Source organism: Podarcis melisellensis, assembly GCF_964234715.1.
Source record: "Podarcis melisellensis genome assembly, chromosome: 8".
NCBI lineage: Eukaryota > Metazoa > Chordata > Lepidosauria > Squamata > Lacertidae > Podarcis > Podarcis melisellensis.
The window spans coordinates 7,426,828-7,451,640 of NC_138540.1; the positions used below are offsets into that span (position 1 = coordinate 7,426,828).

Genomic DNA, 24,813 nt, shown 5'->3' on the forward strand with positions numbered 1-24,813 from the left:
ACCTGCTCCATAGCCTAGGCGGGGGGAATGTGGGCCAAGCGAGCAGCCTCCTCTGGGTCCCGGGAGTGAAGGGGGCACCGCCAGCCAGGCAGAGAGGTGCAGGCATAGCTGTCAACTTTCAGATTTGAAAATAAGGGATCAGCAGCCTCGAAAATAAGGGATCAGCAGCCTCACCTGTCCCGGGGACAGTCTATGGGATATCTAACAATCCAGGAAAGCAGCGGGAAGCAGCACTGGAATAAGGGAATTTCCCGCAAAAAAAGGGAAGGTTGACAGCTATGGGTGCAAGGCAATCAACCCAACATTGGTCTTTATTAGCCTAAATCTGGTTCAGCTGGCCAACCCTATTTGGGTTTAGAGCAGCTACCAAGGATCCGAACCCATCACCCCAGAAATAGGCTGGCTGAAGTCTGTTGCGTCTGTTTGGCCACTGGGAGGGGGAAACTGGGCCTTTCTCACCTGCATTGAAGCAATCTGTTATCATGCTCTAGGATCCTTTGCCTTCTCTAGAGAGCCTGGCCCACCTTACTCCTTCCCCACAAAAAAAAAACTTTGAAGCTGCTGGTTGTGGGGGGCACCTTTGCCAAGAAGAAGCTTGCAGGAGGAGCCTAGTCCCAGAGCCAATTATATTTTCCTCTTGAGCTCAGACCCCCTTATCCCCGTACCCCCACCCAAACCCCAAATCAATAACACAAGGAAGAGAAAGCCTTTTGCAGGAAATTTTATTTCACTCCAGAACTGTAACAAGGAACATTATTAAGAATTTACCGTAGTGGGCAGGAAATAAAACACAGGGAAGAGGAGGGGGAGATAACTGCATTTCAAATTCTCCACCATTCCATGCTCCGGCTCTGCTGTCACCCACAAATCATCAGGCATACTTTTGCATAGGTAGGGGCCTCTCTTTCCAAACTCAAGAAAGGCTGTTAAGGAGCTCCATGGTACATAAATGACAACTCACTTAATGTTGTCTCCTAGGAAGCTTCTTGCCATCCACACTAGAGGCATTAGCAGGGCCGTAAAAAAAAACACCCTACTCATCCAAGTGGAAACTCCTCTCTGTGCAATTAAAAGATACTACCTGTGGGTATCCTTAAACCAGGCTCATTTGCAGAAGTCTAGAGAGCCCATCTGTGCTAGCACTTGAAAAACACCTGGAGCCTAAAGTTTTGCTAACCCCTTGTTCACAATGGTTATCTAGACCCTCTGCTGGAAACTGGGAAGGGGTTACAAGAGGAGATGCTGCCAGAACCCTGTAGGCAACCACTGCTGTTGTCCTAAGCAGCCCCTGCCCCAAGTTCCAGTAGGTATCAGGCCACCCCCACCCCACCCCAGCAAGAAAAAAACCCAGTTTTAGTATAAATGTTATTCCACCCCTCCCATTTCCTCTTCCAGGCCGTTCTCCACTACAAGGGCTGCCCCCACAAACCTCATGTGTTAAGAGCAAAGAATGACACGGAACCACCAGAACAGAACAACCCAGAAGTCACTCCCACCAATCGGGATCCAGAAACAGGAAAGCACTTTTTTTTAAAAAGAGCCTACTCAGTCTCCTAGAAAGCAATTTTCTCTTCCTTTGGATCTGCACAAGGGCACTGCCCACAGAGGCTTTTCCAGCTGCTGCAACACAGCACAGCAAAGAACGGGGTGGCACGTGAGAGACTTCTGTGGGCAGGGCACCCCCTTCATCAGGGAAGAGGAAGTATGCAAATGCTGGTCCAAAGATGTTTCACATGCTGTGCTTCCATCTGTCCTTTCAGTTGTGCCAAATCCAGGAGGGTCAAGAAGTGCTCAGTGGAACCAGAAGAACAACGGTGCCTGTGCTGTCAGAAGGGCTACACCAATTTTTTAGCCTCAAAGAAGCTCTTGAGGTGCCTCATCTGCCAAATGCCTGTGAGGATGAGAATGATGGTCTGGGCTATGGACCACCACAGCACTCGCTGGTTGGTGCTCTCGCTGGTCATGCGGAATCTCTCCTCTCGGTACTGGAAAGTGAACATGGTGGCGAGAGTCAGAGAAGGTACTTCCCTCTCCCCTTCCCCACACCAGACCTATACAACCCAACTTCTCCATCTATGCAGGTGGGTCCTTCTTGCAGATGTAGGACCTTTCCAATACTATCCCCCTCTGAACAACTCCTGCCAATCTTGTTCTATTGCAGGTACACCACCTGTAAACCCGCTGCTATTTACCTGCAACAAACGCCACCCTAACTCCAGTCGGGCTGCACCAACGGAGCTTGAATGCCCCCCTCCCAAAGAAGTTCCTAGGATTTGGCAAGTGCTTCTCTGAACTTTCAGATGAGCAAAGCTTTTCAAGATGATGCTCCTTAAGTCCTTAGTGATTAGGTAAAGGTAAAGGGACCCCTGACCATTAGGTCCAGTTGTGACCGTCTCTGGGGTTGCGGCACTCATCTTGCTTTATTGGCCAAGGGAGCCGGCGTACAGCTTCTGGGTCACGTGGCCAGCATGACTAAGCCACTTCTGGCGAACCAGAGCAGTGCACGGAAACACCATTTACCTTCCTGCCGGAGTGGTACCTATTTATCTACTTGCACTTTGACGTGCTTTCAAACTGCTAGGTTGGCAGGAGCAGGGACTGAGCAATGGGCGCTCACCCCGTCGAAGGGATTCGAACTGCCGACCTTCTGATTCGTAAGTCCTAGGCTCTGTGGTTTAACCCACAACGCCACCCGTGTGTAATTAGGTAGGAACCATTTAAACATTGAGGTCTGACAAGTTCCTCACAAACCATGGACAGGGTAGATCCCTCCCCCCCAATAATGCCATTCAAGATCCTGCGCCTCCTCCTGAATGGCATTACAGTAAAAAAAAGAAAGAAATCCGTTGTGGGTGTTACTTACTCTTTGGTAGTTCTGCTCCTTCTGGATCTGCTCCACCTGGTCTAAGAGCTGCCTGGCTCTTAGCTGGAGTTCAGTCAGTTTGTCCTTGGCTGCAATCTCTGGGTAATTGTTGGCGTGCTCCCCGACTTGGATATCCAAGTGCACCCGCTGAACACAACACAGCAACACACAGACCAATTCAAGAGCCACCACTGCAGTTCAACCCACTCCCCACCCCTGTCTCTTTCCTCCTCCCTTCCACCTCAGTTGCTCAGCAAATGTAGAAAGAGCTCTGGCCTTCTATACCAGCTTCTCTCTTGCCTTACACAAGCAATAACCAGGGTGAGGTGGGGTCCAGTTCATGAGGGCAGAGCACCTGAAGAGCAGCCCCCACCATCTCGGCTGGAGCAAGGTGGACAGAGGGAAAGGGCACATAGAAACCTGCTTACCAGTTTCCCGCCTGCAAAAAGGGCCATGCGGGTGGAGTTGGAGTGGAGGCAGATCTGGTGCTCTCCTGGGGTGTGCGAAGTGAAGGTGAAGCGGCCTTCAGAGCCGTACTGCCTGGAGAGGACCATCTGAAACCATCAAGCAGCAGCAAAGTCAGGCCGGTAGGGGTGTGGGGGTATCTCACCTTCTGCTTCCATTTCTGCTCACAGAGCCTAGGGCTTGTCGATCAGAAGGTCGGCGGTTGGAATCTCCACGACGGGGTGAGCTCCCGTTGCTCAGTCCCTGCTCCTGCCAACCTAGCAGTTCGAAAGCACGTCAAAGTGCAAGTAGATAAATAGGTACCACTTTGGCGGGAAGCTAAACAGCGTTTCTTTGCGCTGCTCTGGTTTGCCAGAAGCGGCTTAGTCATGCTGGCCACATGACCCGGAAGCTGTACGCCGGCTCCCTCGGCCAATAAAGCAAGATGAGCGCCACAACCCCAGAGTCGTCCGCGACTGGACCTAACGATCAGGGGTCCCTTTACCTTTTATGTAAAGGGCTTCGCCAGGGCTGAAGACCCCAGACCATCACCACCCCCACCAAGGAGTTGCCTGGCTCTTTCAGGGGCTTTTAATCCTCTCCCTCACCCCTGATGCAGAGGTGGGGAAGCAACAGGCATGTTGCCTCCCTGCACACATACACCCCGCCCCCAAACTATTGAAAGGCCCCAGGGAGGAGAGGGTGGCGGGCAGGGTGAGATTTCACCCCTCCCATATCCAAGAATCTCCTGATGATCTCTGCTGACTCTCCAGAGAGGAGGAGGCGTGTTCTGCTATCTACTTATTCTACTCCAGCAAAGAGTCAGTCAGTTAGTGTGTCGGAGAGAGAGAGACTGAGTGTTACAGATCGTGTGTATAGATAAGGTTGCTGCTAAGAGCAGCTGCAGACACTCAGTGAAGTGCAGCATTCTTTATACTTAGAACCCATTAAGCTCTGTATATAGTTGTATAGTAGTTGTAGACAGAATAAAGAAGATATTCTACAGAGCTGCTCTCCGAGTTGTTTATATACTCTGCTAGACTCTGCTACACTCTGCTGTGCGACGACTGTCTTCTTGTGGAAGTGAATCCGGTGCTCACAACTCTAAGCTGTGAGTCCACAGCACCTTGACCTGTTCCTGTGCAGAAGGTGGTCTCTGGAAGTGCTACCCAGCTCGCCTAGCCCAGTTGGGGCTGAAGTGCATGAGTCCAGTTGGTGGCACTGGCTCAAGGGCGATGCTGACACAGGGTCTCCTTGCTCAGCACCCCCTTGGCTGCTGCTGTCAGGCCAAGAAGCATCAGCTCCTGCTCCTGCTGCTCACCTTCCCATAGGGATCCTTGACCTCCACGAACATGCCCAGGCCCGGCGTGGAGGGCAGGAAGGCCTCGGACTGTTTGTCCCACAGCTGCGTCCGGTAGTTCCCTGCGGAGGGGAGGAACAGGCGCGCCACCGTCAACAAGGGACAGGGGACAGGTGAGCCGGTGCGCGCGCACCCCCCGCGCTCTCCCCCACCCCCGCCCCTCTCTCCCCTCCTCGCGCATGCGCACCGATAACCATGGTCTCGTCAGGGATCTCCTCGATGAAGCAGCGCTTCTCCGTCTCCCCGATGTGGAAGTAGAGCGCCTGCGCCCCGCGGCCCGCCGCCAGCAGCACCAGCAGCGCCGCCGACGCCGCGAGCCGCCACCCCGGCGGCCGGGCCGAGAAGGCCGCGGGATCCCCCGAGCGACACCCGCCTGCCATGGACGACGCTGTCAACTGCCGCGCATGCGCCGAGGCTGCCCTCCCCACCACCCGCCGGAGGTGGAAACAGCGCCGGTCAGGTGACTCGGCCCGACGGAGGAGGCTGCGCGTGCGCAGAAAGCCTGGGGAGGCTTGCCCTTCCCGGAAGCCCGAGCGGAAGAGGCCGCAAGAAGGAAGGGCTCCCGCGTGGTCATCGAGCCCAACCCCAAGGCTGGGAAGGAGCCTCCTCGGGGCCCTTTTAACCCCTGCAGGGAGGAGGAGGAGGACTGAGGCCTCTCGATGGGAGAACTAAACGGGCATCTGGTCATAGCTGTCAACTTTCCCCTTTTCTCGCGAGGAATCCTATTCGGAATAAAGGAATTTCCATTAAAAAATGGGGAAAGTTGACAGCTATTCATCCGGTCCGGCATTTCCTCCTGCTCCCCTTTTGTCTGAGCAGGACTGAGCGAGAGGCGCAGCCGCCCAGTGCGAGGCAGATGCCATCAGCTGCTTTGGACTTTACTGATCATTTACTAGCAGAAAAATAACATTGAATCCCATAATATTTAATTTTTTTCGGGGGAGTGGGGGCGGGGAACACACATTCCCCACCAGGCACGCATATATTCCGGCATTTGAAGCCCGCTGTCTTCTGTTAATTGGGGCTTCTCCGGCAGTTTTTCCTGCATTGCAGGAGGTTGGCCCAGGTGGCCCTTTGGAGTGCGTTCCAGCTCTGCAATTATTTGATTCTCCAGATTAAGGCGAAGGTGGCTCCTTCCAACCATTCCGCCTGGTTTTCTAGCCACCCCCCCTCACTCTCCTGGCTGCCCTCTTATGTACATGCTGCAGTGGACCCAGTAGGTTCTTGAAACGTGGCACTCGGAAGGTGTACTCCAGATGCGGCCAGAGCAATGTGGAATTGAGTAGGACTGGTTTCTTCCTGTTATCTAAAAGCCTCCGTTTCTGTTAACACGATTAGCATAACCACTGCTGGTTCGTGTTCAGCTGGTGACACACACCAAAAGTGACCACAGGCGTGCATAATTTTTTTATGGGGGCTGGACATGCGTTGCACAACATCTTGCAGCCATGCGTTCCTGAATACGGACAAGTCTTATTGGAAATGATCTCATTTCCTCATACCTCAGCTTGTGTCCATAGGAGACCATTTCCTACATGATTCTGGTGTATGAGTAAGCATCATGTACCCTTTCAACGTAAGCCAATCTGAAGTTCCTTTTTTCTCAGAATAGCAGCTTCCTCTTCACATGAGACAAGCTGTCCTGGGTAAACATACTTTGCTTCAGTCGTTTATATATCAAACTACAGAAAGCTTAAAAAATAGCTGTATTTTGGAAGTGGTCTAGTACTGCCAGAGAGTCCAAGCCTGGCAGAGGAGACTCAATGATGCACACTGTGTCCTTAGTCACCCAGTCGATGCACGCTGCCCACCACACACAGCCAGTCACAGATGGATGTACACAAAAAGTGCCAACAGAGAATGATGCTGTAAACAAGCCCATATGAAGCTGCTGATTCCTCCCAAGGACCCCAAATTCAGAATCAGTATTGTGCAATGCAGGAATCTCAACTAAAGCATCCATAACAAATGACCAACCTCTGCTACAAGCCTCCCAGGAAGGAAAGTCCACCACCGTTCCACTGATAGCTCTTACTGTCAGAAAGTTCTTCCTAAGGCTTAGTTGGAATTTCCTTTCTTGTAACTTGAATCCATTGGTTCGAGTCCCACCCTCCAGAACAGGTTTGCTCCATCTTTCGTGTGACAGCCCTTTAGCATAGCTGTCAACTTACAGATTTGAAAATAAGGGACCAGCAGCCTTGAAAATAAGGGACCAGCAGCCAAAATAAGGGACCTGCAGCCTCACCTGTTCCAGGCACTCCAGTCTTCCTGTCCTCCTGCAGTCTGGTCAAACTCATGCTGGTAGCTTCGAGAACACTGTCCAACCAACTTTGTAACCAGAGGTTCAACTGAATAGAATCTGAATCACATGCACCACAAGGCCTATGCAGCCTCAACTTAAGATGGCTCCCCGGCCTGGCTTTGCACTGCAAAGTTTGCAGCAGCACGTGCAACAAAATGGCGTCCAGCATCCAAAAAACCCCTCAGCTTGCATTAACTAGCCACACACAAGGCATGCAAGCTCCACCCCCCAGTCGTTCTTAGACTTCTTATTGGGTGAGCAACACAGCCAAGCAATAGAGTTGGAGCCTCCCTCCTCCCTGGCCAGCAGGGAGGGAAGGAGAGGAGCTGCTTCCTTTGAAATTTAAGGGACATCATTTAAGGGACATTTAAGGGAAATCCATCAATAAGGGACAGCAGTGGGACATGGTGCTGGAATAAGGGACTGTCCCTTCAAATAAGGGACACTTGACAGCTATGCTCTTTAGGCATTTGTCTATAATATCTTATTGGTCCCTGTAATATCTTATTATGTGCCAAACACACTTAGCTGGCACCAGCACCCCTACATCCATACACAGAGCAAGGAACAACCATCACACTGGGAGATGCTGAAGGAAGATTTCTTGCAAGCATGGAAGGAGACACAGATACAAACAGCAGAGCAGTTCAGAGCAGAGACAGAATACCCCCTTTCTCCCTAAAACAGCCTCATCAAGCTCTACCATGAACAGCAGGCAACTCCTCCACTGCTGGATTTAGGTGATCTGGGCAATTCCCCCCATAAAGGTTGCAGAGCTGGAGGGGTGCAAAATTGAGAAGATCCATAATTGAGCAGCAGTTCCTAACACTGCAAAAGACCACTCAATGTTTGGGGAATGACTCCAGAGAGCTTTGTCTCAAGATGCAAATAGATTCTAGGTAAAGGTAAAGGGACCCCTGACCATTAGGTCCAGTCATGACCGACTCTGGGGTTGCAGCACTCATCTTGCTTTATTGGCCGAGGGAGCCGGTGTACAGCTTTTGGGTCATGTGGCCAGCATGACTAAGCTGCTTCTGGCGAACCAGAGCAGCGCACGGAAACGCCGTTTACCTTCCCACTGGAGCAGTACCCATTGATCTACTTGTACTTTGATGTGCTTTTGAACTGCTAGGTGGGCAGGAGCAGGGACCGAAAAACAGGAGCTCACCCCGTTGCGGGGATTTGAACCTCCAACCTTCTGACTGGCAAGCCCTAGGCTCTGTGGTTTAACCCACAGCGCCACCCGTGTCCCTTCAAAATGCAATTATCTCTTGCATATTTCATGATTACACTTTTCTGTCGACACCATCCGAAGCCTGGCCACGCCTCCGAAAAGTGCACCATAAATAGCTGGGGTGAGGTCCACAAGGCCACCCAGGCACCAGGATTGAAACCATGTGTGACCAGCAGACGCAGGAACCCTCCAACTTTGCTGGTACAGTATAGCGTGCTTTAGTGTACTCAAGTGTTGCCTCTTTTTAAACTTTGGTCATTTGCAAGACACCAAGTCAAGGGAGCAAGACCAACAGCTTCTCATGCTCGCTTTGTGGTGAATTGGTTCATTCTGTAAGCGGAAATGCCGGAACAGGGTGGTTGGGTAGCCGAGTGCAGAAACTGGGACCTTCGGTGAGCCTATTTTAAACAAAGAGAGACCAGCTGTTGCTTTGAGATTTGAGATAATGCTCTGCTCAAATGGGGTTGCTGGCTGCAGCCCTTATTGGGGAATTGAGTCTTTGCTTTCTTTTGAAGAGTGAAGCATTTGGAATATCTGTATTCCCTGCTATGGGCGTAATTTAAAAATGCGTCAGGGTTTCTTGTCACTCTGTTTATGTGTTACTCTTTCCTCCCCTTTGCACGTAGCAAGAGGAAAGAGCTTCTGTTGTCATTTTAGGGAACTTTAGTTTCAGCGTCCAAAGTTGCGACATGAATTGCAACATGCAAAAGAGCTGCTGGAAATCCTGGGACCCAACCACAGAATTAATTACAGTGTCTAGCAATCATGTACATTCCCACCCAGTGGTTGTCGAGGGATCTATAAAAAGGGATCAGCCTCACTGGTCAAGCAGAGCTACCAGGTAATGCCTGATTTAGAATGGAGTCTCACAAATACCCTGGAAGTCACATTCTCCTCTTCCTCCTTTCTGTTCTCTGTCCAGATGGGGAGAAAAAGGTCTTTGCCCAGGCAGCCGTCTTCAGGTCCAGGTAAGTGCCCTGGGCCCAGTTGTGTTCAGGTGATTTCCATGGCAGAGTGGGTGCTGCTTCGTAAGTGGCAAATGTAACCTGGGAGGGAGAGGGTGCTAACTGGATGCTTGTGAGAATACAGAAACTTCTGTGCCCACCAAAAAAACTTCTCTGTCCTGGGACTTCCTAGTCAAGGCTGTTCCAGCCTCGCAAACTGGATAGAAACAGCAGATCCTGCACATTTGACAATGCCCGATTTCTGCTTTTTTGCCTGCAGTCAGGTGTCTCTCTTAAGACCAAACAAGCTTCTCATCAAAGTCGATGACTATTGAGTCTTGCAGCTAGTGAAGAGTGTGAAAGGGAATCTCTCGTCTCATGGGAGGGATTGACAACACACCTTCCCTCCCCATTCACACTGCCCAATGCAAGAATCCAACTCTATTTTATCACATTATGAATGCAGGGTGTTTCTTTTCAGTCCAGTTTTGCATCTGATTTTCTTTTGGCGAGTTTGAGGTTGCCTGGCAATGCTGTCAGTACAAGGGGTTGGGGAGTCAAAGGGGAGAGGAGTTGCTGGGGGTGATGAACCGCTGCCACTCTGCCTAGAAAGGGACAAGCATCGCCCTGGCCAGGGTCTTTGGCATTGCCAGTGCTGGTGGGTTTTGTAAATGGCAGGCTGTGCCTGTGGAGCCTGGTATGGGTAATGAGGTGTCCATACTGATTGGTCAAGTCCGAGGCAGCTCAGTCCTCTGTGCATGCACGCACACCTAAAGATCTGGATAATGCTGAGGATTATACTAACAGTTTTGTGGCAGGTGAGGGAAAAGGAAAAGATTTTTCTTGTAAAGGCAGCCTTGTTGTTTTCAGAATCTGGGATGTCAACCAGAAGTCCCTCTACCTCCAGAACAATGAGCTGGTAGCTGGATACCTGCAAGGCTCCGATTCTGCCCTGGAAGGTGAGTCTGCAGAGTTTTGCTTTCCTGAAGCTTACAGGCTGGTGGGGGAAGAACTATTCCTCATGGGTTGGATATGACCCATATTGTGGACACAACCAATGCCTCTTTCCCACCGGACAGATAGGACCTGGGGTTGGACCACTTGAGGAGCCTGGAACATAACTGTGATTCCTGCATTGCAAGGGCTTGAATCAGTGGGGTCCCTTTATATTCTATGATATCTCAAAGGGAGGCATGCAGATTTCTCCTTCCATCAGCACAGCCTGTTCTTTCCCTTCTGCGTTGGTGCTGCCCTCAATTGCCTGCCTGGCACTGAACGTGTTTGTGTGTGTGCCCATGTGTGCACCACTGAGTGCTCCTGCCTCCACCATTGCTTCCCTCTCCTGCAGACTTTCTCCTGCTCATTCTCACACACTTGTTCTGCCTCTTCACTGCTTCTGCCGTCCCCAACTTCTATCAGCTCTGGATTTCTCTTATGGGCTCCCGTGTCTTGGCATCAGTTGCCGGGAAAGGAAACTGGACGCCCTTCTTTTCCCTGGTTGTGGCCCTCTAAGCTAGAGGCAGGTTGTGTATGCAAGGCCACCAACTTCCTGGGCTTGAAGGTCGTCCCCCCCACCTCCCTCCAGGTCAGCAAAAGAGGCAAGGGTAGAACACGCCCTCGTCCTCTGGCTGCTAAAAGGTAAAGGGACCCCTGACCATTAGGTCCAGTCGCGGACGACTCTGCGGTTGCGGCGCTCATCTTGCTTTATTGGCCGAGGGAGCTGGTGTGCAGTTTGCGGGTCATGTGGCCAGCATGACTAAGCCGCTTCTGGCGAACCAGAGCAGCGCATGGAAATGCCGTTTACCTTCCCGCCAGAGTGGTACCTATTTATCTACTTGCCCTTTGACGTGCTTTCGAACTGCTAGGTTGGCAGGAGCAGGGACCGAGCAACGGGAGCTCACCCCCTTGCGGGGATTCGAACCGCCGACCTTCTGATTGGCAAGTCCTAGGCTTTGTGGTTTAACCCACAGCCCCACCCGTGTCCCTCCTCTGCTACTGAGCCCCTAACCCTGACATCACCTACCAGTATGACCCCTGGGAATGCCCTCACACCTCCAACCTCTCTACTGGGATTCCCCACAGGATGCCAACAGACTCTCTCACCTACTCTTTCCCATCCCTAGAGAAGATCTACTGGATTCACAACCGGGCCTTTGACCACGAGAAGTTCTCCATCATCTTGAGCATTCAGGACGGGAAGAGGTGCCTGGCCTGCTCCTCTGGCGCCTGGCCTGCGCTGCAGCTTGAGGTGAGGAGAGGCAGTTTGGCATCCCCATAGGATGTGCTCGCGGAGGGGACTGGAAGCCTCACCGTAATCCTCCCTCTGCCACGTGCCAGCTTAAGAGCAGAGAGCCAGGGATGGGTGGCGGGAGCAGGAAGGGCTCTACTCTTCAGCGGCAGGCGGGCCTTGGAAAGAGTCTGGGTAGCTGCTACCTGACAAGTCCATGACTTTAAATCAGGCACCCCCAAACTCGTCCCTCCAGATGTTTTGGGACTACAACCCCCATCACCCCTAGCTAACAGGACCAGTGGTCAGGGATGATGGGAATTGTAGTCCCAAGACACCTGGAGGGCGGAGTTTAGGGATGCCTGCTTTACATGGAGGAGAGGGCCATTGCGGCAGCTAGACTGGTGACTGGGAGTGGCCGCCGGGACCACATCACACCGGTCCTGAGAGATCTGCATTGGCTCCCAGGATGTTTCCGAGCACAATTCAAAGTGTTGGTGTTGACCTTCAAAGCCCTAAACGGCCTCGGTCCAGTATACCTGAAGGAGCATCTCCACCCCCATCGTTCAGCCCGGACACTGAGGTCCAGCTCCGAGGGCCTTCTGCCGGTTCCCTCATTGCGAGAAGTGAGGTTACAGGGAACCAGACAGAGGGCCTTCTCGGTAGTGGCGCCCGCCCTGTGGAACGCCCTCCCTTCAGATGTGAAGGAAATAAGTAGCTATCTTGTCTTTAAAAGACATCTGAAGGCAGCCCTGTTTAGGGAAGTTTTTAATATTTAATGCTGTATTGTTTTTAACACTTGATTGGAAGCCGCCCAGAGTGGCTGGGGAAACTCAGCCAGATGGGCGGGGTATAAATAATGAATTATTATTATTATTACTATTATTATTATTAAGGGCTACTAGCCATGATAGGCCTGCTCTGCCTCCACAGTCGGAGGCAAAAATGCTCCTGAATTACTATTTGCTGGAAACCACAGGATGGGAGAGGGCGCTTGCAGTCGAATCCTGCTTGCGGGATTCAATTGAGGCACCTGGTTGGCCTCTGCGAGAACAGGATGCTGGGCCACGAGGGACACGGGCCTGATCCAGCAGGTTCTTCTTATGCTCTCTCTTGCCCCTCACTAGTCATGGGGACACTAGCCCAAAGCAGACAGGGGTCAGCCTCCTCCCTTTGCCTGCGTCCCTCCCTCACCAGATCGCTCCCTATTCTCTCCTCCTCCTCAGACCGTCAACATCACAGATCTGCCCAAAGGCGGCAGGAAGGAGTCCAGCCGCTTCACGTTCTTCTCCTCTAACAAAGACGGGGCTTGGCGGTTTGAGTCGGCGGCCCATCCTGGCTGGTTCCTGTGCACCTCTTCCAGAGCCAACGAACCTCTGGGCCTCACGCAGCTCCCGGGACCTTCTCATGTGGTGGACTTTTATTTCCAACCCTGCTGAGCCTTGAGGGGCACACCCCCCTGCCCCCAGACCTGCCCAAGTGCCTATAAAGGAGGCAGAGGGTGGAGAGGCCCACCGGACATCCCTCTCCGCCATCATGGGGTCCACTCCAGGCAGGTCATTAAGGGCAAACAAGTTGCCTCACAAGATCCAGCACTTCGTATCCCGGTAGATATCCCTGAGACAAAGCCTCAGGCTGTGTGTGAATAGCCCCGCTCCCCCCAGCTGATTGTGTCCAGCACTAATCCTGCCACCCCTGAACATGCACATTCCCTTCTGAAGCCACACTGCCATGCCACCATGCCATGGTTTCTGTGGCATGGCTGAGATCTCTAGTGAGGTCAGTGCGGGTCTTCAAATTTTCTGCCTTCAAATTCCCCTCCACTGGACTCATGAGAAAAGATCTGGGGTGTCAGGGCTTGAACATATTTGTTTCAAAAGAAATTAGCAGAACGTGAAGAACTCAGGTAAAATGAAAGGGTGGGCCTTCTGCTGGGCTTGTGACCCCACCCCCACCCCCAATCGTGCCACTGAGCAGCGTTTGGGCACACAGATCACCTGTGGACACAGCCCTAAGCAGATTCTGCATGTCTTCTTAAGATGCCAAAAGATGCTGCCTCTCTGGAAATTTTGCTCTCGTTTTTATTATGTTTAATGTGTTTATATACAATCTTGCAGTCGTATGTTTTGAACTGCCCTGAGATCTACAATATGAAGGGTGTTGTACAAATTTTATTAATAATTAAATAAATAATATAAATGAAGGAATCTGGTATTATTTATCTACAAGTTGCTGGTGGGTGGGGGGGCGACACTGCAGGACAGCCATAAATTAGAACCACTGCAAGGAAGTTGAAGCCCCCCACCTCACAACAACAGCAGGAGTCTGAAATATATTTCCCGGGGCACCTGAAAATGGGTAGCTATGACATTTTAACTGTTGATGATGCACGCACATCTTTGATTTCCTTCTTTTGTGACTTTTTAAAACATTAGATTGATTATCATGGATCATGGATACAATCCATCTGTGATGCTTGGCGATGGTTCTTTAATGTTCTTGTGTGTGTTGTGTCGCTTGGAGAAATGGAAGCATGGCTAACCATTCATTCATAATTTTATTTGTATGCTACTTTACTACACGCATCATGCTCAAAGCGGCTTACAACCCCAAAAATGCATTTCGAAATCAAGCAATGCAGAAAACAATGTCGTTATAATGGAATAAAACAACACAAGAAGAAATAGAACAACATTCCAACGCTGTTACACCATTACATCAACACCCAACAGCAAAAATAACAAAAATAACTGTGTTTCACCTCCGTCCTACCAGCCCCTTGGCTTCCCAGGGCTCTCCTCATCCAGAAAACACAGCAACCCTATTTTCCACTCTCCTGGATCTCAGCAACCTTTCTGCTGCAACCTGTTCCTGCCCTCCCAGCCTTTGGCTCCGGAGCTCTGGCCAAGAGCAAAGCCTCCTCTTGCGCCTGGGGAATCCACTGCCGTCAAACCTGTCCTGCCGCCTGACATGCTCCTCCTTCCTCCGCGGCAGCTTTCTGCATTCCTTCTCGCTCCATCTTCAGCAGTCCTGGGGGGGGGGGGTGTGTGCTTCCTCACAGCACACCTGACCCTGTTGAGACTCCAAACTCCACCTGGATGTTCCCAACATGGCATTGGGACTCTGCCGTGTCTCGCCATGAAATAATGGGTAAGGAGGAGAATTGGGGTGGTGGGGGTGGTCCTTGCTTGGGTCCCTGGTAAAGAAAGGGGGAGGGGGCTTCCTGATTCAAAGGAAGGGGGAGTGAGGGTCCCCCTGCTGCCTAAAGCTGGCTCCCTGAGCAAAACCCTCCTTAAGGGCAAGGGAGTCTGGGTCCTCTTCCTGTTTACCTGAGTGGAAGGTTCAAATGAGCCTGGTCAGCCTTCCTTGCCCTGATGGGGCAGCAATACTTGAGACAGAACCCCTCCCTTTGAAAACATCCCCCTGCCCCCCACTGTTAGCTGTAATACAGTGGTACCTCGGGTTCCATACGCTTCAGGTTACAGACTCCGTTAACCCAGAAATAGTACCTCGGGTTAAGAACTTTACTTCAGGATGAGAACAGAAATCGTGCTCCGGCAGCACAGCGGCAGCAGGAGGCTCCATTAGCTAAAGTGGTGCTTCAGGTTCAGAACAGTTTCAGGTTAAGAACGGACCTCCGGAACGAATTAAGTTCTTAACCCGAGGTACCACTGTATATGCAAAGAAGGGAAGTGAACAAATATGCTCGGTCCTTGCTCCTGCCAACCTAGCAGTTCGAAAGCAGGTCAAAGTGCAGCTACAGTGGTAACTCAGGTTACATACGCTTCAGGTTACAAACGCTTCAGGTTACAGACTCTGCTAACCCAGAAATAGTGCTTCAGGATGAGAACTGTAATTAAAAACTTTGCTTCAGGATGAGAACAGAAATCGTGTGGCTGCGACCAGGGGCGCCGACTTATAAAAAATATTGGGGGGGGGCGGGGGCCCATACCGACTTATAAAAAATATTGGGGGGGCCCAAGACCTCCAAACCGCTGCTGCTGGGGGAACGAAAGGGCGAGCCCCGGGCTGCCCCGACCTTAAGTGAACCTGTGAGGGCCAGCCCTTTGCGGCAGCCGATTGGCTGCCGCCGTGGGCGGTGAATATTAATGAGCTAGGGGGAATCCCCGCTTCTCGCAGGGCTGACGCCAGCCCCGCGAGATTGTTGATGGGTCGAGAGCCCGCAACCCCACCCCCTCTCTAGATCGGGAGTGGCTTTGTTTTAACTCATTACTGAATGTATTTTAAAAGGTAACTATCGTCAAACAAGGAAAATAAAAAATACCAACATAATTTTGTGATTTTACAAAGCATAATATAACTAATAATTTTCTTAAATTATTGGGGGGCAGAGCCCCCCCAAACGAATTTTTGAGGGGGCTCGGGCCCCCTCAGGCCCCATGGAGTCGGCGCCTATGGCTGCGACAGCGGCAGAGGGAGGCCCCATTAGCTAAAGTGGTACCTCAGAACAGTTTCAGGTTAAGAGCGGACCTCCGGAACGAATTAAGTACTTAACCCGAGGTACCACTGTACTTCTCTTTCATTTCCTGTGAGAAGAAGCAGAGGCCTTGTATGACGGACTAAGTAGAAGGGCCACTGTCGGCTGCTGCCTAGAAGTCTAGGGGGTGGGATCTCCCCTTGCAGGGGACAGTCTCAGATTTTAGGGGGGCAGCCACCAAGTTCTAGGCTTACACAGCCCAGGAAAGGAAAATAAAAATAATCAGAAACAGGAGAAAAAGCAACAACAGCACACAAACCCACGACATCCCTGGAAAGACCCCCACAGCCCACCAACTGGGGGATGTGCTGGCAATGACACCCACATGCCAGAGGGTGTCCTGCCACTTCCCAAAGCTGGTGGATTTGGAGTACAGTGGTACCTCAGGTTAAGTACTTAATTCGTTCCGGAGGGCCAGTGTGGTGTAGTGGTTAAGAGCAGTAGTCTCGTAATCTGGGGAACCGGGTTCGCGTCTCCGCTCCTCCACATGCAGCTGCTGGGTGACCTTGGGCCAGTCACACTTCTCTGAAGTCTCTCAGCCCCACTCACCTCACAGAGTGTTTGTTGTGGGGGAGGAAGGGAAAGGAGAATGTTAGCTGCTTTGAGACTCCTGAAGGGGAGTGAGAAAGCGGGATATCAAATCCAAACTCTTCTTCTTCCGGGTCATGTGGCCAGCATGACTAAGCCGCTTCTGGTGAAACAGAGCAGCGCAAGGAAACGCCATTTACCTTCCCGCCAGAGTGGTACCTATTTATCTATTTGCACTTTGATGTGCTTTTGAACTGCTAGGTTGGCAGGAGCTGGGAGAGAGCAACAAGAGCTCACCCCGTCATGGGGATTCGAACCGCCGATGTTCTGATTGGCAAGTCCTAAGTTCTGTGGTTTAATCCACAGTGCCACCCGCGTCCCATCCACGGTAGAGATTTTTGATTTTATTAATCTCTTATTTATCCACGGTAGAGATTAATAAAATTAAAAAGCATTACCGCAAAAAGCTCAGCATTAGAAGCCAGCAAGATAAAATCGCATTCCTGATTCTTATTGCCCTGGTGTCCCCTGCTTTTCCTCCTCCCAGGCTTAGACCCCATTCTTGCCTCATTGGGGGGGGGGAGAGCTTGAGCCTGCTTAAGAGGGAGGGGCTCTGGCCTCCATCCCTCTTCCTCCCCTGCTGGCTCCACTGACAGTGAGAAAGACCCTTTGTTCATTATTAATCTTTGCCCACAGCACTGGCAAGCAGGGAGGGCTTGTGGGGGCCCAGCTCAGCCGTGCCACTCACCACCTGGCAAAGGCCCCCTGGCAGCGGCAGCAGCCACTCAGCTTCTCTGCCCAATGCTTCTTTCTCGAAGGTGGGAAGAGAGGTCACCATGGACTGTGCTTCTTCTGTTGCGCCTTCCCAGCTGCGGTTTCCTCTGGAGACCACAGCAGCTGCACGCTTGTGGCGAGAGCGATGCCAGGATCCTGCCATAGATGAGAAATCGCCAACATCCTTCCCTGTCCTGTTCTCTTCTTTCGTAGCATTGCAGGTACTCTGTGAGAGGGAAGATACTACAAAGCTCATTCAAAAGAGGCGAAACAGGATCAAATGACCGAGTGTGAACAAGGGGACAGGAGAGTCTTGTGGAAAGGCAAACCATCTGTAGGGGAAACATTCAAGGGGGGCTATATGTACCACCTCCTGCTGTGAATTTTGCCCCAGGCCTATCTGACCCATCTGGACCATCTAAGACCTGGACGGAGGAACTCGGCTGGCGAAACGGGAGGTGAGTAAAGGGGAGTTGGCAGGGCACCAGCCAAGTTTTTTTTGGGGGGGGGCAAGTCTTGCTTTTGGCTGCAGACCATCTTTTAAGAGCATCAGATTACTACACTCGCTGTCTCCCCTGCCAAACTTGCCTTGCTGTGACTGTCAAACTTGGATACTTCCCAAAATGAAAAACAGGCGGGTTTAAGCAAAAGGTGCAACTACTCTGTCAGGCCTGCGTTGGCATCAATGGATGAATCTCTCCCGCAATACACAGCACCTGCAAGGACTCTCCGATCCCAATCAGAACCACGCGGTTTGCGTGCGAGTTCAAAGCCTCCTTTCCCCTCGCAATGCAACCCAATCTGGGTCCCAAGGCTGCTAGCCAGGGGGAAAAAACAAAGCTGCAACACGGCCCGTCACGTGATCTGTGCACTTTGTCCCTGAGCGTGTGGTGCGGTTTGGCTTAACGCTAAGCAGGTTGCGTGAGGGCCTTAGGAAGCCCAGTGCCAGCCCAGCAGGACCCTCCCTTTCTGCAAAGGCAATTGGTATGCTGACCGTTTTAATAGGGGGACGGCCATATAGATCACTGCCTTGCAGGCAAAAGGTTTCAGGTTCATTCTCCAGTGGCATTTCCGGGGCGGGGGGCTAGGTCTGAAACCCTGGAGAGCAGCTGCCAATTAGTGTAGGCAACACTGAGCTGGATGGACCAGTGGTTTGGTTCAGTATAAAGGCACCTTCCTATGTTCCTTTCGTTGTTCTACGGCTTCTTAGTGCAGCTGCTCACATGAGATGTGACCACTGCAAACAAAAACTTAAAGCCAAAGCTTGTTTCTGCTGCCCACCCCCTCACTTCCACTTGGGGGCTGTAAGGCCTGGGCCACCTGCAGCAGGGACTTTGGTGGGAGGGTGGCCGGCCACTGCATGGTACCCATGTTGTTTTTCCGGGGTGACTCAGTCTGCTGTTTTCCAGTGTAGGGAGATCTGTGAGCACCCTGGAGGCGGTTTTTCCCCTGTGCAATTGGAAAGAGTGGAGGGCAACCATGAATCAGTTGCTTGCCTTCCCCTCTGGACGCCCTTTTCTCACTGGGTGACCTTGGCAGAGGATGAAAAGGCACATCCTTCGGGCCAACATTTTTGTTGTTGTGTCCCTGCAAGGAGGAGGGCCCCTCAGCCCCCCAAAGGAGCAGTCTGACAGTTACTTCCTGAGACGGGTGCTGACGGTGAGTGTAGACTTGCAGGCAAACAGGAAGCAGCAAGTTTGCCCCATCTTTCTTGCTCAGGAAATGGACACAAGCCCTGGGCAACAGGCAGCTGTTGGGTAAGTCTGTGTTGAAACTTCCCCATCCGTTACCTAGAGCTGGGGGGTGCGGGGTGGGAAAGCAGCTCTGATGGCTGAAGCCCTCCCAGGGCAGGTCCGGGGCTGAGCCCCACTGCGGGGAGCTGGGACCACTGTCCTTGAGATCTGAAGGACAGGTCATTCTGCTCCTCCCAGGGTCAGGTCTACATCCTTCCCACTGGCCTGCTGTTGTGCAGTGACAGAGTGGGTGCAAAGTGCTTCTGGGGCACCCCATAGCGGAGGCAGCCTGAAGGATTCAGCTGGATCTGGTTCCATGCCAGCGGGCAATGAACACGGAGGTGAGTGACCCCCACCCAGCCCCTCTTCACAGGCGCACCTGGAAAACATCTCAATGAGAACAAAATTTGGCAAAACCTCTCTTAATATTATTAATAAATCATTTTGGTACAGCGGCTTTTTTAACGGATCTTCTCAATAAGCTATCTGAAACTTCACATTATTGAGAAAATTATTATTATTATTATTATTATTATTATTATTATTATTATTAGCTCCCCTCGGCTTGGCACCCTGTTGTGGGGGGCGGACTGGCCACACCACCCTAAACCCTGTGCTGCTGTCCGGGATCCCTGCTGAAACAGCTGCCCAGAACCTGCCCCACTTCGCTCAAGGGGGAAAAGGCCAGGCTGGGATCTGGACCAGGCAAAACGGTTGCATCCTGACTACTCTATCGGGAAAGGGCAGAGGGGGGCTTCCTAGGCTGCCTCGAGCCCTGCTGATGTGGAGGGGGCGGACGCTGTGCCAAAAGCCGCCCCGCGGAGTCAGCTCGGGCGCAAGAGGCCACCTGCTCCGGGCTTGCTCCTTGGCGCAAAGGGCCCGTCCCCAGCCTCGGCCCGCGGCGCGCCATCGTGCGCAAAGGTGCCCTCGGGTCGGGGCCGCGAAGCCTCCGCGGGGTGAGAGCAACCGAGCTCGGCCGACGCCGCCTCTGGGAGGCAGGAAGGCCAGGCAACCGGGCGCGCGGGGAATGCGGCTGCGGCCCTGGCTCTGGCCCGGCGGCGGGGAGGGCTCCCGTCGCCAGTCCCGCCCGACGAGCAGGAAAGGCGGAGCGGAGCCGGGCGCGCGGTCGGGTAAGTGCGGCCGGGCGCGGGGCTCCGGCCGGTGGGAAGGGGCCGCTCGGATCGGACGGCCCCGGAAGGGAAGCGGGCCGGGCGGACTCCCTTGGCGGGGCTGGGAGCGGCCTTGGCCGAGGGAAGGAGACGCTGCGCGCTGGCGGCCCCGACGGAGGGGGACTTTGCCCGGGGAGCAGCTGCCGCCTCCGCGGCGCCCCCGAGCGCGGCCCGGGGGGAGGCAGCTGGAGGGCGGAGGCTCCTCGCAGGTAGACTATTCCTGCCCTGGGAAGCCCGAGGTGAGGACTCGGAGCCCAGTTTCTTTTCCAAAAGCCGCTTCCGGAACCGAGCAGCTTGGAAACGGGGTCCCCCCCCTACCCTTCGGGCAGCCGGTTTCCAAGCGCCAGCCTACCTGCCTGGTTTTCCCTGGTGGGAAGGCCACCTGCGCCGCGGGTCGAGTCGTGCCAATTCCCCGCCTGGGTGGGAATGCCCGCCTGCCTGCCTCCCTTCCCGGCGCCCCTGGCCCCTTTCCCACGTGCTCCCTTCCGCAATCGGAGGAGACGCCGCCCTTCTTAAAGAACAAGGAGGCTGGCCGGGCAGGGTCACCCAGCTGGGCCTCGCCAGGTGTTTTGGAGCGCAAGCGGCCAGAAGAGCATCATGGGGCGGGGGGCGATGGGAGTTGTGGTCCGAAACACCGGGGAGGGCGCCAGCTTGGGGGGAAAAGGGGGTTGTTTATTTGGAAATCGCTCTTTTACGAGACAGAAGGAAACAGAACAACAAAGGCAGCTGCTGTGTGCCAAACACCCGAAAACCAAAAACGACCAAATTAAAGCAAACTCGTAAAGTTCAGAAGAATGGGTTACATAATAGGCAAGGCTGGCTAACATTGCCTGCTGGAATCTCAGGGCGAACAAACAGGTGCTTGCCTGGCACTGAAATGTCACAGTTGATGCCTGGCAAGCCTTCCTGAGGAGGGTCTTTGATAGTGAGCCCCCTCCCCAGTGGCGTAGCGTGGGTTGTCAGCACCCGGGGCAAGGCAAGTAATTTGCGCCCCCTAACCCGTGGATTTGCGCCCCCTAACCCGTAGATTTGCGCCCCCTAACCCCCAGATCTTTCGCCCGGTGCGGCCGGCCCCCCCTGCACCCCCCACACTACGCCACTGCCCCTCCCTGCTCCCCACTCACTTAAGGTTGTGCGCCAGGGAGGTTTGGCCTTGAGGCTGGCTGCTGGGATGAAAGGTGGCCCTCCACAGACCAGAGTGATTAGCCGTCCAGGACCCCCTAGTTATCCGCCAGCTCTTTGAACTGTGCCCAGAAATGGATCTGCACTCGGTGCCGTGCTTTAAGAACTGCTGGGATGTGATCTGTATAGCTAGTCCCCATTGGCAACCTAATTTGGGGCAGAGATATGGTATATAAATTATTAAAATACTGAAGAGAAACCTAGTTTCTTTTTACAGATAGGTAGCCGTGTTGGTCTGCCATAGTCAAAACAAAAAAAATTCCTTCCAGTAGCACCTTAAAGACCAACTAAGTCAGTTCTTAGTATGAGCTTTCGTGTGCGTGCACACTTCTTCAGATACACTGATACACTGTGTGTATCTGAAGAAGTGTGCATGCACACGAAAGCTCATACCAAGAACTAACTTAGTTGGTCTTTAAGGTGCTACTGGAAGGATTTTTTTTTTGTTTTGACTAGTTTCTTTTTGGCAGCAAAGACATTCCTTTGGGCTAGGCTGCTCGTTTGGTCAGTCGGCACCTGCCGCTGCCTCATCTGATCTGTCCTGATGGGAGCCCCAGAGCTGGTGAGTCTCTCTCTTCCACCCCACTGCCACCAATCAGTTCCTCCTCCTCTAGCCCAAGATTATTAGGGCTGTGGTGGCGGGGGGCTGCACTTCATGCCAATGGATTGGTGGGGGGAGATTTGGGCCCCTTGGACGCTGCGATTGGCTTCCACCAGCTGAAACGATGCTTTCTCGCATGATGATTTGTGGTCCATTGATACGAGAAGAGTGTCCTTTCCCACCATGAACCTGTGGGGAGAGACCGCTGATAATGTTGAAAATGAAATGATGGACAATTTAAGCACCCCCAATTTAAACCTGGTGATACCTGCAGGGCCCTTTCCAGGTGACCTTTTGGCCAGGTTCTGTTTGCAGCAGCTTCTCCCTCCCAGACTTCTGTTTCGTGATAACGTCAACGTTTGCTTTCTCTTTCCCAGCGACAGCAGGAGAGGCATGGATCCCACCCGCAGGAGGCCTGCGTTGCTCAACCCTTTACAAACAAGATGAGGGCTTAGCCTAACTGGACCTTTTTGGACGTTTTCATGGTGAACGCCAGAATGGAGCCTTCTGGATCCTCCAGTCCTTCGGACCTAATAGACTTTCTGACTGATTTAGGAATAAGAGATGTGACCTGTGAAACTGGAGACAGCTTAGGAGGGGCGGGTGACCTGCTGACACCTTCAGAAACCCCCCAGACTGAAACCATGACTCCCCTTCCATTCTTGGGCCTGGAAGACATAGACCTCCTCCAGGGTAGCTTGGAGGGCCTTGGCTGGAGCAGAGGTGAAACGTCCTCTGAGAAACCATCCCCGCCGCTGGCTCCGAGCCGTGCTGAGGAACTCCACCCTGGAACTTGCCCTGCTTCAGAGCGTCTGGAGATTGCGCAGCCTGGGAGGGAAGCATCTCAGCAGCCGCCGGAAAATCCGAAGAGCCTGGATGACTACAGCAATGATGCCACCAAAGCTCTCTTCTCGGCCAGCATCCTTCAAGCTGAGCTATGCTTCCTGGACCTGCAAGGGGCAATTGACCGGCAGAAGGAGCCACTGAGGAGTTCCTCCCCTAGCCTTGAGAAGGTTCTGGGGATGCCCCCCTCGCAGGACTCAGCCACCTCCCACGAGCCTTTGCTCCTGGAGAGCGATAGTGGGGAGGAGCCGGAGGAGGACTCAGAGAGGCAGGAGGAGGAGGAGGATGAAGGCTCACTGGAGGAGGAAGAGGAAGAAGAGGAGGAGGTGGAATGCTTGTTTTACGACAACCCGCTCTTTTGTGCGAGTCCAAGAACCACCAGCTCCGAAGGACCAGCTCTCTTGGGCTGTATGGAAGAAAAGGCCTTCAAGGAAGATGGAGAAGGAATCCCCACCTGCGGTCTGACCTCTACGGATTGTGCCCACAGCCTGCCGTGCCAGACAGGTGTGGCAATGAGCCTTGCGGCCACGGACTCCGAGCCTGCGCCTGAGCCAGATCCTGGTGGAAACCCGTCCCCAGGCCCTTACCCAAGCTACGTGCCTCATTACCGCTCCTTGTCTCCCCTGGTGATCACGGAAGGCGAGCTGGAAAGTGCCTGCCCGGTGGAAGAGGAGGAGAGGGAGCTGCCTCGTTGCCTTGCTCCCTTGTCGGACGCGTCAAAGGAGGTGAGTCCTGAGCATCCAGCCCAGTGTGGCTGCTGCTTCCCTGGGCCAGGCTGCAGGGAAAGGTGGCCGTAGCCCAGAGCTCAGCCTGGCCTTCGAAAGGTCAGCCAGCTGATGTTAGATTTCTGCATAGCCTGCCTTGGGAACGAAGGAGACCTGCTGGCTGCAGGAAGGGTGCTTAACAATTCCCCATCTTCAAAGACAGCTTAGTGTAGTATGGAGGCTGCTTCTCTATCACAGCCTGGCCGCCCACCCTCCCTCCAGTGCAGTAGCCTTCCCTACAAGCAGACGTGCTTCAGGATGGGCTGCAAGGCCCCTTCGGAAGCCCCCACCATCGTTTGCTCCCCTCCCTCCCTGGTCCAGCGGCTCACAGGCTGCCATTCTCTCCCCCCGCAGGTGCTTAGCAAACATTGCCCATTGACTGGGCTGGCAGGAGGCTCCATAGGCAGGCAGGGTCTTCCCAGGGTGGGGTGAGGGGGCCTGGGCTGCCCTGCCCTTCTCTGACCTCTGCCTTTGTCTTCCAGGTCCAAGGCTTCTTCCCGGACCAGCCGGACCACACACCCTCCAGCAGTGATTTGGACCAGATGACTCCCCCAGGTGAGTCCTAATAATAATAATATATTTATTGTTTATACCCCACCCATCTGACTGGGTTTCCCCAGCCACTCTGGGCAGCTTCCAGTTTCAAGAGCCAGTGTGGTGTAGTGGTTAAGAGCGGTGGACTCGTAATCTGGTGAACCGGGTTCACGTCTCCGCTCCTCCACATGCAGCTACTGGGTGACCTTGGGCCAGTCACACTTCTCTGAAGTCTCTCAGCCCCACTCACCTCGCAGAGTGTTTGTTGTGGGGGAGGAAGGGAAAGGAGATTGTTAGCTGCTTTGAGACTCCTTCGGGTAGTGATGAAGCAGGATATCAAATCCCAACTCTTCTTCTTCCAACCAAATATCAAAAACAATACAGCGTCAGGCATTAAAAACTCCCTAAACAGGTGTCTTTTAAAAGTAAAATAGTTGTTTATTACCTTGACATCTGCTGGGAGGGCGTTCCACAGGGCAGGTGCCACCACCGAGAAGGCCCTCTGCCTGGTTCCCTATAACCTCACTTCTTGCAGCGAGGGAACCACCAGAAGCCCCTAGCTGCTGGATCTCAGTGCCTGGGCTGAACGATGGGTGTGGAGATGCTCCTTCAGGTATACAGGACCGAGGCCGTGGGCTGCAGACCATCTTTTAAGAGCACCAGGTTACTACACTCACGGTCTCCCCTGCTAATCTCCTGCGGTTTGCCAAGAGCACCAAAGGTTCAGCTATTCCCAGAAAGCTGGACTTTTCCTTTGTGACTGCCACCCCACCCCCACACCTAAGAGGCCTGCTGCCCTTTATCTTCCCAATA

The 24,813-nt window shown here is 53.1% G+C and overlaps 3 protein-coding genes across 6 annotated transcripts in view; 2 read left to right on the plus strand and 1 right to left on the minus strand.

The window, feature by feature from the left end:
* Positions 1-705: 705 nt before the first annotated feature.
* On the minus strand, positions 706-5,047 carry TMED4 (transmembrane p24 trafficking protein 4; the record flags this gene model as incomplete). Its single annotated transcript, XM_081923017.1, has 5 exons — positions 706-1,985; positions 2,864-3,010; positions 3,292-3,417; positions 4,629-4,729; positions 4,855-5,047. 5 exons carry the CDS (start codon positions 5,045-5,047, stop codon positions 1,836-1,838), a joined length of 717 nt encoding a protein of 238 aa, XP_081779143.1. The 3' UTR covers positions 706-1,835.
* On the plus strand, positions 5,046-12,854 carry LOC309376576 (interleukin-36 receptor antagonist protein-like; the record flags this gene model as incomplete). 2 transcript variants are annotated; one of them, XM_081923028.1, is made up of 5 exons in its annotated part: positions 5,046-5,127; positions 9,126-9,171; positions 10,018-10,106; positions 11,271-11,395; positions 12,601-12,854. In XM_081923028.1, the coding sequence occupies 5 exons, from the start codon at positions 5,046-5,048 to the stop codon at positions 12,811-12,813; spliced, it is 555 nt and encodes a 184-aa protein (XP_081779154.1). In that variant the 3' UTR covers positions 12,814-12,854. The 2 variants fall into 2 exon arrangements, with proteins under 2 accessions (XP_081779154.1, XP_081779155.1); XM_081923029.1 differs by lacking the exon at positions 5,046-5,127 and adding an exon at positions 8,178-8,404.
* A 6,273-nt stretch (positions 12,855-19,127) lies between these two features.
* LOC309376543 (uncharacterized protein) overlaps positions 19,128-24,813 on the plus strand; it is a 29,586-nt gene continuing 23,900 nt past the window's right edge. The window contains exons 1-3 of one of the 3 annotated variants that reach the window (XM_081922962.1): positions 19,128-19,248; positions 22,237-23,427; positions 23,949-24,021. In XM_081922962.1, the coding sequence (XP_081779088.1) occupies positions 22,342-23,427; positions 23,949-24,021 (1,159 nt within the window). In that variant the 5' untranslated portion in view covers positions 19,128-19,248; positions 22,237-22,341. Of the gene's footprint in view, positions 19,249-19,883; positions 20,038-20,163; positions 20,316-22,236; positions 23,428-23,948; positions 24,022-24,813 lie in introns of those variants that run through there. The other 2 variants (XM_081922961.1, XM_081922960.1) reach the window with 2 other exon arrangements.